This window comes from Arachis hypogaea, chromosome 11, assembly GCF_003086295.3.
Source record: "Arachis hypogaea cultivar Tifrunner chromosome 11, arahy.Tifrunner.gnm2.J5K5, whole genome shotgun sequence".
NCBI lineage: Eukaryota > Viridiplantae > Streptophyta > Magnoliopsida > Fabales > Fabaceae > Arachis > Arachis hypogaea.
The window spans coordinates 119,831,607-119,845,420 of NC_092046.1; the positions used below are offsets into that span (position 1 = coordinate 119,831,607).

Genomic DNA, 13,814 nt, shown 5'->3' on the forward strand with positions numbered 1-13,814 from the left:
GTCCGTAATAGTTAGATATGCGTGTTTTTTTACATTTAATTATATTTTAATAAAAATATTTTTATATATTTTAACATACTTAAATATTATTATGTGTTGATATATTTAGTTTTATTTTTAATATATACTTTTAAAATAAATTTTAAAATAATACATATTATTATTTATTAAAAAAATATTTTAAATGTTTTATATAATTAAAATTTTAGATATTAAATATAATTTAAAAATTATTTTATATTTTAATATCAACAAAAAGATCAAAATATCATTATACTTTAGTTAAGAAATACTTTATATATATATATATATATATATATATAATATGTCCATAAATTTTATAAGAATGTATGTGTCACGTATCTCATTGTATCTTATATTTGTGTAAGTATCTGTGCATTATTATTATTATTTTTTAAATTTCTCATTTTTTATTTTTAATTTTATTCATATATTACTTAATTTGTTAGTTGATTATTAGTTAAAAGAATTAATTCTCTAAGAAAACTGTTAAAAAAAAAAATACTAACTTATAACGTTATCAAATATTAATACATAATATCACATAGTCCGTATAATTAAAAAAAAAAATAAATTTATATATACACATAAAAGTATTATTTCAATAGAATGATATTTTTTAAGAAAAGATGGTCATCAATTACTAAACATATTATTATCTTTTACAAATAAAGAAATAATATTATTCTAAAAAGAACTATAAATAACTGAAAATAAAGTTTTGACTAAAATTTAAAAACCTAAAATTACAGGGAAAATGTTTTAAAAATGATTGTATATGGAAAATTATTGGACCATATATTTTCTTTGTCTCAACTGCAATGCAATCTGATCTTACTTGATAATTGAGAGATCCTCATCTCTAGCTAAAATGACATTATAGATAAAGACTAATATAATATTACACAATTAATTTGACAAAAATAAAGATGTTCGGTAAAAAAAAAAAGTTATATAATTTATCAATTTGGTAATTGTATAGTTGATTTTTTAAGTTCTTCTTTACCAATTATGTGTTATCATAATAGTTTCTGTTACAATACTAAAACTATATATCTTGAGTTAGAGTTTGATTTTGATATTCTAACAAGTTTTTTAAAGAAATGATATTACAATTCAATCAAAATTATTTTTCTTTTTTGAAAAACAAATTAGCATTCATATAAGAAGTTCGAAATGTAATATTCTTTTAATATAATAATTAATAATAGCGTATGCCCAGTAGCAACCAACTTTTATGGTAAAATTTTGCAAATTTTTTTTTAGTGAAGAACAAGAGAAAAAATAAAAGAGCAGAAAAGAAAAAGAAAAGAAATCAGGTTCTTAACAGCAAGAGAGGACAAATCACCTCTGGCGGCTGGTGCCAAAGGTGAACCTCATCAGCTTCGCTACCTCCAGATTCTATCTTTGCCAACCGATCTGCCACGACATTAGCTTCTCTCGGGATAAGCTCAAAACGAATATCCCAATCCCTTCTTAACTTCAAGTCAAAGATCAGTTGTATCACTTCTTTTTCAAGATGTCAGAGTGGAACTTGCTAACTAGTCACTAGTTCAAAAGCTGATGCGCAATCTGTCTCACAGACAACAAGCTTAAGACCCGCCTTCCAAGCTCAAGCCAAATCTTTCCATATACTCCACAACTCCATCTTGATGACACTAGATCCAAATGAATTTCCTGAGCATCCCATTACCCATTGACTGGAGCTATTGCGAATTACCCATCCAAAACCAGCACAATCATCTCCCAAGTTTATACTCCCATCACAATTTAACTTCTAAGCACCAGGTTCTGGCGGAGACCAAAATAGAAATTTTAATCCCTGAATGCAACACACTCGATTCTGAGTTATATATTCAAAATCCACCAAATATAAAATATTTCACATTTATAATATTGTAAAACACTAAAACAAGATTCTAAACATCTTGCGATCTAATATTATGTAAACAAGTAAACATATTATCAAATACTCTAAGACCTGAATTGTTTTTTAAATATAATTTTAAAATTTTAATTTTAATATATTATCAATCTAAAATAATTTTATACCTACATTTAATTACGTAACAATCAATCAATAAAAATAATAATTTTTTATATTAATTGCATGAATAATTATTTACAAAAAAAAATATAATTATATAATAGTGTAAAATTTTTTATACTATAAATATGTCAAAATTAAATTCATAATTTTAGTTGTTAAAATAATCAAAATGTTTTTAAGTATGATTGATAATTTATCTTTTTATGTTTATACTACATAGTTTTTTTATTTATTTAACATGTGTATTTTAATTTTTATTCTTATATTGTTATAAAAAAATGTTAAGTGATTAAACTTTTTCATTTTATCTTATATTTAAATTAATACTAGCTAGTTTTTTATTTTTATAGTAAAAATATTGATTTTTCTAGTATTTTTTATTATTATTATATTTGTAAAAAAGAAAAAACAAAAAATTGGATGAGAGAGAGAGAGAGAATGAGAATTAGAAAAATGAAAAGGCCAAGATGACTCTTCTATGTATTGTATGTATGTTATGTATTCCTCTTTCTCTCTCTACCTTACAGCCATAGCCATAGCCACACCCTCAAACATGGAACGTCGTTGCTGAACTTGCATTTCCATACAAGGTTGTCTACCCTTTTGTGTCCCTCTTTCTTTCTCTCTCTGTGTTTTTTTTAGCTCTGAAGAACACTGCTTCTTTTTCTTCTTCTTCTTGTCTTTAGTTTCATCTCAATCCTCACAACTAGCTTGTCCTACTCCTACCCTTAACCATACACACTTTCTTTTCTTTCTTTCTTTCTATATCTTTTTTTTTTTTTTTTTTTCATTTTTATGTGTAGTTTGTCACACTTTTTTGTTTACTTGTAGTTTGTACTTTTGCCAACTCTCTCTTTGGTTGGTGCAATCCACGCACGCTATCTCTCTCCTAATTTTCTGAACTGTTTTGTTTGTAGTAACTCCTGAGAGAGAGAGAGAGTAAAAGTTTGGTGACTTACAAAGGGATAGAGAGAGAGAGAGAGAGAGAATAGAACTGGGACTGGAACGGGTAGATAGAAGAAGAAGAAGAAGATGGGGGACAAATCCGTGGAGTTAGAGGCTGTTCTCAAAGAAACTGTGGATTTGGTAACATAGATCTGAATCACTATCATTTATTGGGTCTCTTTTGGTCTAATTGTTATCCTCATTGATGTTTTTTTTTTTGGTTGCTTTTTTTGATGAATGAATGTAGGAGAACATACCCATTGAGGAGGTTTTTGAGAATCTGAGATGTAGCAGAGAAGGTCTCAGCAGCAAGGCTGCTGAAGAAAGACTCGCCATTTTTGGCCACAACAAGCTTGAAGAGAAAAAGGTCCAACCTTTCTCTCATTTCATTGACCCCCACATGAATTTTTCTTTCTCCTTTTTCGTTTTGGTAAATTATCTTGTTCTGGGTTGTGTTTTCAGGAGAGCAAGTTTTTGAAGTTCTTGGGATTTATGTGGAATCCCCTTTCTTGGGTTATGGAGGCTGCTGCTATAATGGCAATTGCTCTTGCCAATGGAGGGGTAAGTGTGCTTACTAGCTTCTAAAACTTGTTATTAGCAATGGAGGTGTATCAAACTCTTGAATTAACTCAACTTTTTGCTAAGTTTAGGTGAACTCAATCTGAGTTTGATTATTTTGGACTTGCTCTTATTATTATTGTACAGGGTAAGCCTCCTGATTGGCAAGACTTTGTTGGTATTATCACTTTGCTTGTCATCAATTCAACCATCAGTTTCATAGAGGAGAACAATGCTGGTAATGCTGCTGCAGCTCTCATGGCTCGTCTCGCTCCGAAAGCAAAGGTGTGGGATTCAGTGTTATTTTCTTATGTCCTTAATGTTTGCATTGGATACTGGTATTGGTGGTGTTAAAATCCTTGCATCTGCAGAGGAACCAATTTTGTGTGTGTATTTTGTGAAGGTTCTTCGTGATGGTAGGTGGAACGAACAAGATGCCGCAGTCCTGGTTCCTGGTGACATCATCAGCATCAAACTTGGAGATATTATCCCTGCAGATGCTCGCCTTCTCGAAGGTGATCCTTTGAAAATTGATCAGGTGGGGTTCTCTGCAAGATTTGTTGTTTCGGTTGTGATCTCTATGATGTGTAATTTCTGTTGTTTTAAGCCCCCATCATATCCCAAATGGTTCATTACATGATTTTCCTCCTTTTCGCCTTTCAGTCTGCACTTACCGGTGAGTCCCTACCAGTGACAAAGGGTCCCGGTGATGGTGTGTATTCTGGTTCAACCTGCAAACAAGGAGAGATTGAAGCTGTGGTCATCGCTACCGGTGTTCACACCTTCTTTGGGAAAGCTGCTCACCTTGTAGATACTACTAATCAAGTCGGTCACTTTCAACAGGTAATTCTAGAAAGATGGCAGTGTCAATTGTTTTTTTTAGTATAGTCTGAACTTTTATTCATAGTTCTAAATTCTTCTGTTGTTTATAGGTCTTGACTGCAATTGGTAACTTCTGCATATGTTCTATTGCTGTGGGGATGATCATTGAGATCATTGTTATGTATCCCATTCAAGATAGAAAATATCGTCCTGGAATAGATAACCTGCTTGTGCTTCTCATTGGAGGAATTCCAATTGCCATGCCGACGGTTTTGTCCGTGACCATGGCTATTGGTTCTCATAGGCTCTCTCAGCAGGTTAGTGAAGTTTTTTCGGTTCAGCATAATGGGTGGACATGCCCGAGAATCGTCATAATTTAATAATGTATGATATATGCAGGGTGCTATCACAAAGAGGATGACAGCCATTGAAGAAATGGCAGGCATGGATGTTCTTTGTAGTGACAAGACTGGGACTTTAACACTAAATAAGCTTACGGTCGACAAAAATCTTGTCGAGGTTGGATGATGAATGCTGCTATTTTGTTGTTCCCTCTTCTATTTCTTATGCACTTGTTCTAATTTTTTCCTCCTTTTTCATAACCAATTAGGTTTTCGCAAAAGGAGTGGACCCGGATACTGTTGTTTTGATGGCAGCTCGAGCTTCAAGACTTGAGAATCAAGACGCCATAGATACTGCCATTGTTGGGATGCTGGCTGATCCAAAGGAGGTAAGTCATTGATCTATTGCTCACTGCACTGATGAATTTGCACGTTTACACAAGTTTCTCTATATTGAGGCTGATGAATTTGTTTTTTCTTTGTTCCTGCTAACTGATTAATACCAAAGGCACGTGCTGGTATACAAGAAGTGCATTTTCTTCCTTTCAATCCAACTGATAAGAGGACTGCATTGACCTATATTGATCAAGATGGTAAAATGCATAGAGTAAGCAAAGGTGCACCCGAACAGGTAATTTACCATCATTTATGTACTTTTATAGTTAACTGTTGATATTTTGTCTTTTTTATTCTCATTGAGTTGTACCATGATGGCTAGATCCTTCACCTTGCCCACAACAAATCAGACATCGAACGCAGAGTTCATGCAGTGATTGATAAGTTCGCAGAGCGCGGTCTGCGATCTCTTGCTGTAGCATACCAGGTAATTGATGAATTCGTCACATTGTCATTTGCTATATTTGTTTGCTTATATTTTAAGATAGTAGAAATGGTATGATTATGTTAACTTCTCCGTTTTATACAGGAAGTTCCCGATGGAAGGAAAGAAAGTGCTGGAGGCCCATGGCAGTTTATTGGCCTTATGCCTCTCTTTGACCCACCTAGGCATGATAGTGCCGAAACAATACGGAGGGCACTAAATCTTGGAGTAAATGTCAAAATGATTACAGGTCCATAGTCAACACCTTTGACTTGGTTGTGTTATTGTACAGAATCACTGTAATTAAGTTTGCAAAGATTGGGAATTGGCTGTTGTATTGATTATCATGACATAGTTAAGAATTTAAGCAACACAAAGTATCTGTTAGAAATGAATATACTCATTTATATATCTTCCCTTTTTTGTTATCAGGTGATCAACTAGCTATAGGAAAGGAAACAGGACGACGCTTGGGAATGGGTACCAATATGTACCCTTCATCTGCTTTACTTGGACAGGACAAGGATGAATCCATTGCTGCCTTGCCCATTGATGAACTAATCGAAAAAGCCGATGGATTTGCTGGTGTATTTCCTGGTATGTCTCGATACTATCCCGGGGATTTCATGTACTCGAATAAGTATTAATATGATTGTTGTTTTATATTTTTGGTCAGAGCACAAGTATGAGATTGTGAAGCGATTGCAAGCGAGGAAACATATCTGTGGAATGACTGGTGATGGAGTGAATGATGCACCTGCTCTAAAGAAGGCAGACATTGGTATAGCTGTCGCCGATGCCACGGATGCTGCTCGTAGTGCATCTGATATTGTTTTAACAGAACCTGGTCTTAGTGTTATCATAAGTGCTGTTTTGACCAGCCGAGCTATTTTCCAGAGAATGAAAAATTATACAGTGAGCTACTATTATGGGAAACAATTTTGGTCACTTAAGCTGCAAGTCGGTATGTGATTATGGTCCAGTATTTGACTAATTGGTTTCCTTTCTTGCAGATTTATGCTGTCTCAATCACAATTCGTATCGTGGTAAGTAAATGATTTTGCAACTCTGAGCATCTATTCTGCCTCACTTGGCAATGTTGTTGACATAATCATTAAATTGGTTCTGATTCTCTGTTCTACATTTTCGGTATGCTTACAGCTCGGTTTCATGTTGCTGGCTCTCATATGGAAGTTTGATTTTCCACCTTTTATGGTTCTTATTATTGCTATCCTGAATGATGGTTTGTTGTTTCTTCTTTGTTACTGTTTTCCCCTCTTTTGTCAGCATGGTTCCGATCTTTGTTGATGGCTAATGATTTATTTGATATTATAGGTACTATTATGACAATTTCAAAGGATAGAGTAAAACCGTCACCACTGCCGGATAGCTGGAAGCTAGCAGAGATATTTACTACTGGCATTGTGCTCGGAAGTTACTTGGCAATGATGACTGTCATTTTCTTTTGGGCTGCATACAAGACAAATTTCTTCCCGGTACGGCTTCTATTTATGATTTAAACTCTCGAGTTTTCTTGTTTTATTTTCTTTTTTTGTGTCCGAATTTACTTCAACATTCATTCATGTTGCCTTGTCCCTTAAAGGAGCTAATGCTAGGACTCATAAGTTATGATTTAATGTAATCCATGCAATTGATGCCTCTGAATGTGATTCATTTATGTTCCCTGCTATGTTTTCAGCGAGTGTTTGGTGTTTCAACCCTTGAAAAAAGTGCTCATGATGATTTCCGAAAACTCGCCTCAGCAATCTATCTTCAAGTGAGCACCATTAGCCAAGCTCTTATATTCGTGACTCGTTCTCGAGGCTGGTCATATGTCGAGCGTCCGGGATTATTGCTGGTGGTTGCTTTCATCGTTGCTCAGCTGGTAAGACACCTAACCATTTATTATTATGTTGTAATTATCTTTTATCTCCATCAGTCTTGGTGATCGGTTTCGTTATGTTTCAGATCGCCACGTTGATCGCAGTATATGCAAACTGGAGCTTTGCGGCGATCGAAGGAATAGGATGGGGTTGGGCTGGTGTAATATGGCTATATAACATAATATTCTACATCCCTCTTGATATCATCAAATTCTTGATTCGCTATGCTTTGAGTGGAAGGGCTTGGGATCTTGTCATTGAGCAAAGGGTAAGTAGAGTTTGTTTTGTTTAGTTATGGAGTCAACACTTTAACACAAAAATCCGAAACTCTTCAAATCAACAATATACAAAACTCAATTAGAAGAGATTTTATAATGTGTTTGTTTAGCAATCTGTTATAGTGTTGGCATAAATTGGTTCTCTAGCATTACTCAGTTATTTAATCCCATTTTTCCTGTTATAGTGCTTATCTATCATATCTGTATATTGCAGATTGCATTCACTAGGCAAAAGGACTTTGGGAAAGAACAAAGGGAACTTCAATGGGCACATGCTCAAAGAACACTGCATGGATTGCAAGCCCCTGACACTAAGATGTTCACTGAGCGCACGCATTTCAACGAGCTCAATCAAATGGCCGAAGAAGCTAAGAGGAGAGCCGAAATTGCGAGGTAGATGTCGTTGATTGTTTTCGATTAATTTCTCTCTTAAAAATACTGTAGTCATAACCCTTAAGAGCCAATATGCATAGAGGAATGCAAAAATAAGGAAAAAAGTGTTTCTATCTTAGGCAACCCCTTTTACTAGGCTTATACTATAATTTCAAAGGGAATTAGATTCATCAGGGTAAAACATACATTTCATATTTAAACCAAGTTGGTTCCCACAAGTCACAGTTATAATTGATGCAGGTTGAGAGAGCTCCACACACTGAAAGGTCATGTGGAATCAGTTGTGAGATTGAAGGGTCTGGACATAGACACAATTCAGCAAGCATACACAGTTTGAGAGGTTTTGTTGCATAGTGATGATAATATTATTATTATTATGATTATTGTAAAGGATTGATAGTTATTATCGCTGAGAGGGAGATAATGTAATGAATGAATGATTGCACTCTCTAGTGTTTTTATTATATTTTTTTTATTGTGACTTTTGCTTTGAGCACTTAAAAGTAGTGCTCTTTTCTGTCAGCTTTATCTATCTATGCACCTTTGCTTCTTTTTAATCATATAAATATACCTGTCATTGTTAGTCTCACTCACATGGCTCTTTATTCTAGTCACATTTGTCCGTACACTTTCCCTTGTTGTCTATCCCTTTGATTTTGCAAATATAGAAAAATAGATGAATAAACAAATAGGAAAATTTCAATATTTCAATAATTTTTAACTGTTCATCTTAATTGTAAAAAAAATATATAATATATATAATTAAGATTAATAGTTAAAAATTATTGAAATATTGGTGTATCGGTATATTTGAAAACTTTCCAAACAAATAAACGGAGCAATATGTGTGACATCGTAAAAGAAGAAATTTTTAATCTTTTGGGTTCTACAATTAATGCATTAGATTAGATGGTCTAATTTTTCTTGTTATATGTTAGGTTGATTTGTTTGCATGAAATAAAGAGGATTTGGTGGGTTTGGTGTCCAAATCTCAGTTTAATTTATTTTCCATTATTGTATTTTGTCATTCATTTTTCCAGGGACTTAATAATGAATTAGGTATTGGCAGTTTTCTCTAACTACGCCTTTAGTGCCAACCAATAAATAGTTTAGGCACTGCAAAATACCATTAAAGGAAAATGAAAGATGAACAATATCTGCAATCAACATGTTGGTCAAAGTACACTTGTCACACAAGTTCATTCGCAACAGAGTAATCTTTGATCTAGCTTGAGATACTATAAAAAATGGGCGGGTCGGGCTAGGATTTAGAGCATGCCAAATTAAAAAAATTCGTCAAACTTGCACCGTTAAATTGGCGGATTTTGGTGGAGCGGGGCGGGCCGGTCTGCCGGAACGGAGATTTTTATTTATTTATTTTTTTTATTAAATGAAAGAGTGATTACTATTATAAAATTAATAATTATAGAATTTTCAAACACATTTTTGTTTTTGTTTTTATTCTTCTTTTAGTTATTAAATTTATTTATTTTATTTTATAATTTCGTATATTTATTCGAATTATGTGACTTATTTTTTAAAATAAAGATAGTTCTATTGACAAATATTATTTTAAATAATTTTATTGAAATTAAAAATTAAAAAAAAGATAGTAAACAAATTATATTATAATTTGACTATTTTTTATTTGTATTTAATTTTTTAATTATTATTTTTTAGTTAATTTTAAGGAATTTTATTTTTCAAAAAAAAAAAAAAGAGTCAAGCGGACTAGCCCGCCGACCCGCCATAAAACGAGACGGGCTAGCATTTTAAATCCATTTTAGTTGGTGGGGCGGGCCGGTCCGTCCTATTTATAGGGCGGGCCTAGGCAGGGCAGGACAAGACATGTTGGGGCGGACCGCCTCGCTTACGGGAGTGAATCCTCTCCAGTGGAAAAAAAACTGGATGGTATCCAGTGGAAGATCTCACCCTTCATTGTATTCTCTTTCTTATTTATTACTGGTCCTACTTGTAGAATTAAAGGTGGGAGATTACACTTTATTCTCTCTAGTGACCAAAAAAATGGAGAGGATCCATTTCCCTCGCTTTACCACCCCTACATTTATTTGGGAAAATAAAAAATCTGTTTGGTATGGAGATCTTGTTTGATTAGGAAATTCAAAGTCAAATTGGGTGAGGAGGGTAAGGAATTTTGTGATATATGGTGAATTATGGAGTCAGCAAAATGGGTGATAAAGCCTTGGGAGTTTTCATTTGTTCCTCATGTTGAATTGGAATTTTTTTTTTTTCTTAGGTTTGGTGATCGAATATTTTTTAGATGGATTGGGTTTGCCTTGAAATCTAAAATTTTGGGTGGCTCTATGCTATGGATAATTCGGTTATACTATGACAACATTTTTATTTAGCTTTGATCCAAATCTTACGTATTGGAATTTGAAAAAAATTACATGCATGATTATGATTCTAACATCACTTTTTAATAAATTTAGATCCCTAAATTTTAAATTTTTACTTTAAAAGGTAAAGTATAATTTTTTACTTTTAAATATTTTTTTTTTCATATTTTTCTTTGATCCCACCTATAAAATAAATAGTGAGAAATCATCCTTTACTTTTAAGATAAAATTCAAAATTTAGAGGATCAAAATCTCTTTTTAATTATCCATCAGACCAAGTCACCAAAAAAAAAAAAAAATATCCATCAGACTTCCGCTAAAATTTTTAAATACGGGGACAATGATTGTAAATTGTAAAAATATTAATTAATTTTGTGATTTACTAAAATATGGTGGGGCAATTTGTAAAATTAAAAACAAAGAAAAACTGATTTGATTTTTACTTAGAATTTTGTTAGGTAAACAATGATTTTTGTGAATAATGTGAATAATAGACTTTAGAATTGATCTAATAAAATAAAAAAACATACACTGCACTCTCAAATTATCTCTTAAACTCTAACATTACAATAACTATCCACACACCTAGTAAATTAAACATCTAATATATCTATTATTCACATTATTTAATATTCTTATTGTTTACTTATACTTTTTCTTTTAATTTTTGCAAATATGCAAACAAGAAATTGCTAGGAGTGATTACATTAAAAAAAAAAGTCAAAAACTAAATAAATATTAATCGATTGGGACGATTTATATATTTTAAAAGTAAAAAAATGTAAAGGAAAATTATTAGGAATTTCTAAACAGTTGTATAATTTAAATTATAAAAAATAAAATTAGAAGAACCAAATTTTGGCAAATATAGTGCAAACATAATTAAAGAGAGATATCACTATTGTTTCATTTATTCGATAATTTTTATAACGGTCATATAAAAAAAAAGCGACATACCTCAAATCCAAAATTACCAAAGATTTAGTTAAAATGTGTGCTTAATATACATGTTATCCCATTACTAATTACAGACAAACATAGTATCTATCGTTCCAACTAACTATTAGGTATTAATTATGCTATCCTACTATTACTAATATTTCTAGAACTCAAATGTGGCACGCACTCATAATTTTGTTACAACTATTCAAGGTATTCAATATCTTTGAGTGGAAGAAATAACATTATTCATTCAAATATATGATAGATCGCACTTAAATATATTAAAAAAGAGTTTTTATACTTAAACAAAATACGAGTACACCTTGATTAAAGTTGAATAATCTTTTCTAAGATAATTGGTATACAGATTTTGAAATAATTTTATTTTTAAGATAATTAATATATTAGGGGATGTAGTGTAAATGTAGTCTTTCAAATTAATTTAGAAGTGAATCGTTTCAATTTAAATGATTGTATATTCTATTCAACCTAATTTTTTTATTTAACAAAAAAATCGAAAAGAAGAAAGTAGTGGCTCATTTTTTTTCTATGTGAAAATTTTTTGAATATTTTTGCTAAAAATGGACTTATTTAGTGTAATTGCAGGTGGGTAGATACGATTGGTGGAGCAGGTCCAACACGCAAGGGGTGTGTTGAGTCAACACGTGGAATGCATATTAGACACGTGTCCAGATCGAGACCACATGCAGGGGATGTGTTAGACACGTGACGAACATCTAGCCAACACGCAAGGTGCCTATTGGACACGCGTGAGTCGTTGATTCGATGCGATTTCAATATGTGACCTGCATGGTGAGTGCTCCTACTTATATGAAGTTTTGTGAATGGCATAGAAGAAGGGGGTTGAACCTATGACCTCCTTTTCTAATTTCTTTTGTTATTTGCTTTTGACTGGATTTGGAACTTAGTTGTTGTTAAGTCTGTCAAGTTAAAATTTTAGGAGATAATTTTATTTTGTCTCTTTACGATGCATTCAGGAACAGAGCAACTCTTTACTTTTGAATAGCTGTCACTTCTGAAAAATAGGCAATGTTGGAGACTTTTGTTTTTGTCTCATATCAAAAAAAAAAAAAAAAAGAAGAAGGACAGAGATGAGAGAATCACACAACCATATATCCTGGTTTAGCCACCTTGTGTAATGTGACCTACATCCAGTCTCTCCCACAACAGTGGTAAAATTTTCACTATCATTCACAATGATTACAAACATTAATTTCCCTAGAATTCAACCCAATTTTATCTGGGATAAACCTAGCTTCTACTCAAGTTAGATTTGGCTAGGTTCACTTCCTAAACTTTCAATCACTAAGTGCTCACCCAACTTACAAGAAAATTCCCTCAGTTGCATGTGTAGAAAATAGAAAAACATACAAAAGAGTGACATAATTTTTTGACTTTCTCTAATAACTCTCTGTCTTTTCTCTCAATGACTTTTACCGATGCCTCACTTAATGCCTTTTTTCCATTGAAAAGAAACAAAGAAAGATGAACACTGAAGATAGAAAATTTAATGTAAACTCATGAAGGAGAAGAAGGGATAGCTTGAAAGTTATGAAGACTCAAACTTGTGTGCTCACTCCTTACTCCAACCTCTAGCTGTTTACCCCTTTTATAGAGGAGTAAAGCTTCCAGAGCTTGAAACTTGGCTTGAACAGTTGACTTCTTCTTCCTCAAATACATCAGCAGCAACGCAGAGAAGAGATGGGACAACAACAATAAATAAAGCAAACATGCATTCTTACCTAGCTACTTATCTTTCTTCTCTTTTCAAATTTCTTCAAGGATCTGAGTCATTCATGAATGCTTTAGCTCCAAGTTTTGTTCTTGACCCTCAATTTGTAGCAGAGCTTCATAACCTCCATTTTCTTTAAGTTTTCCATTCGGTGCATGAAGGAGGAAAGTATTCTGAACAAGCAACAATGAAGCACAAAGAAGGAAATGATTTTCTGATTCACCTTCGAATTTGATCTTTGCTTTGAGCCCTAGCTTTTGACATTTTTTTTCTTTTTTGTTTAATTTCTTGATTTTGGCAATCCATTTTTTCTTCTTGATTTGAACTCTAATAAGACTTTCTTTTTCTTGCTTTCTTTTGGGACTTCTTTACATGGGGTTAGAGAAGCGAGAAGAGAGAGAATAAGTTCGATCACTTTGGCTTTAGTTCAGAGAAAAATGAGTTATTTTTTTCTATCTAGGTTAGTGATTAGCAAATATTCCTTAGGCCATTAGTGAGTGAATGAGTGCTTATAGGACTGAATCATTATTGGGCCTTATCAGCTTGTTATTGGGCCTGTTTTAATTACTATAATTTTCTGCACAATGAACAAACCAATCGTACACATAATTAGATTTTTCACCCAATAATAATATTTAGTCATCATCA

General features: G+C 32.6%; 1 protein-coding gene across 2 annotated transcripts; it reads left to right on the plus strand.

Annotated features, from left to right (window-relative positions):
• The first annotated feature begins 2,486 nt into the window (after window positions 1-2,486).
• LOC112722442 (ATPase 11, plasma membrane-type) lies at window positions 2,487-8,700 on the plus strand. Of its 2 annotated transcripts, XM_072207157.1 has the most exons (22): window positions 2,496-2,661; window positions 2,989-3,157; window positions 3,264-3,383; window positions 3,479-3,577; window positions 3,722-3,859; window positions 3,978-4,112; window positions 4,238-4,417; window positions 4,507-4,713; window positions 4,796-4,915; window positions 5,007-5,126; window positions 5,246-5,368; window positions 5,456-5,560; window positions 5,663-5,807; window positions 5,990-6,154; window positions 6,234-6,472; window positions 6,571-6,603; window positions 6,719-6,800; window positions 6,893-7,053; window positions 7,257-7,442; window positions 7,526-7,708; window positions 7,933-8,111; window positions 8,352-8,700. In XM_072207157.1, exons 2-22 carry the CDS (start codon window positions 3,104-3,106, stop codon window positions 8,446-8,448), a joined length of 2,871 nt encoding a protein of 956 aa, XP_072063258.1. In that variant the 5' UTR covers window positions 2,496-2,661; window positions 2,989-3,103; the 3' UTR covers window positions 8,449-8,700. The 2 variants fall into 2 exon arrangements, with proteins under 2 accessions (XP_025629241.1, XP_072063258.1); XM_025773456.3 differs by having other exon boundaries at window positions 2,487-3,157.
• Window positions 8,701-13,814: the final 5,114 nt, after the last annotated feature.

Excerpts from the sequence above, each read along its gene's own strand:
- LOC112722442 (XM_025773456.3), top strand. The coding sequence starts at position 3,104 with ATGGGGGACAAATCCGTGGAGTTAGAGGCTGTTCTCAAAGAAACTGTG. Across the intron at positions 5,369-5,455 it reads GCAAAGGTGCACCCGAACAG|ATCCTTCACCTTGCCCACAA; the intron begins GTAATTTACCAT and ends CATGATGGCTAG. Across the intron at positions 6,604-6,718 it reads CAATCACAATTCGTATCGTG|CTCGGTTTCATGTTGCTGGC; the intron begins GTAAGTAAATGA and ends GTATGCTTACAG.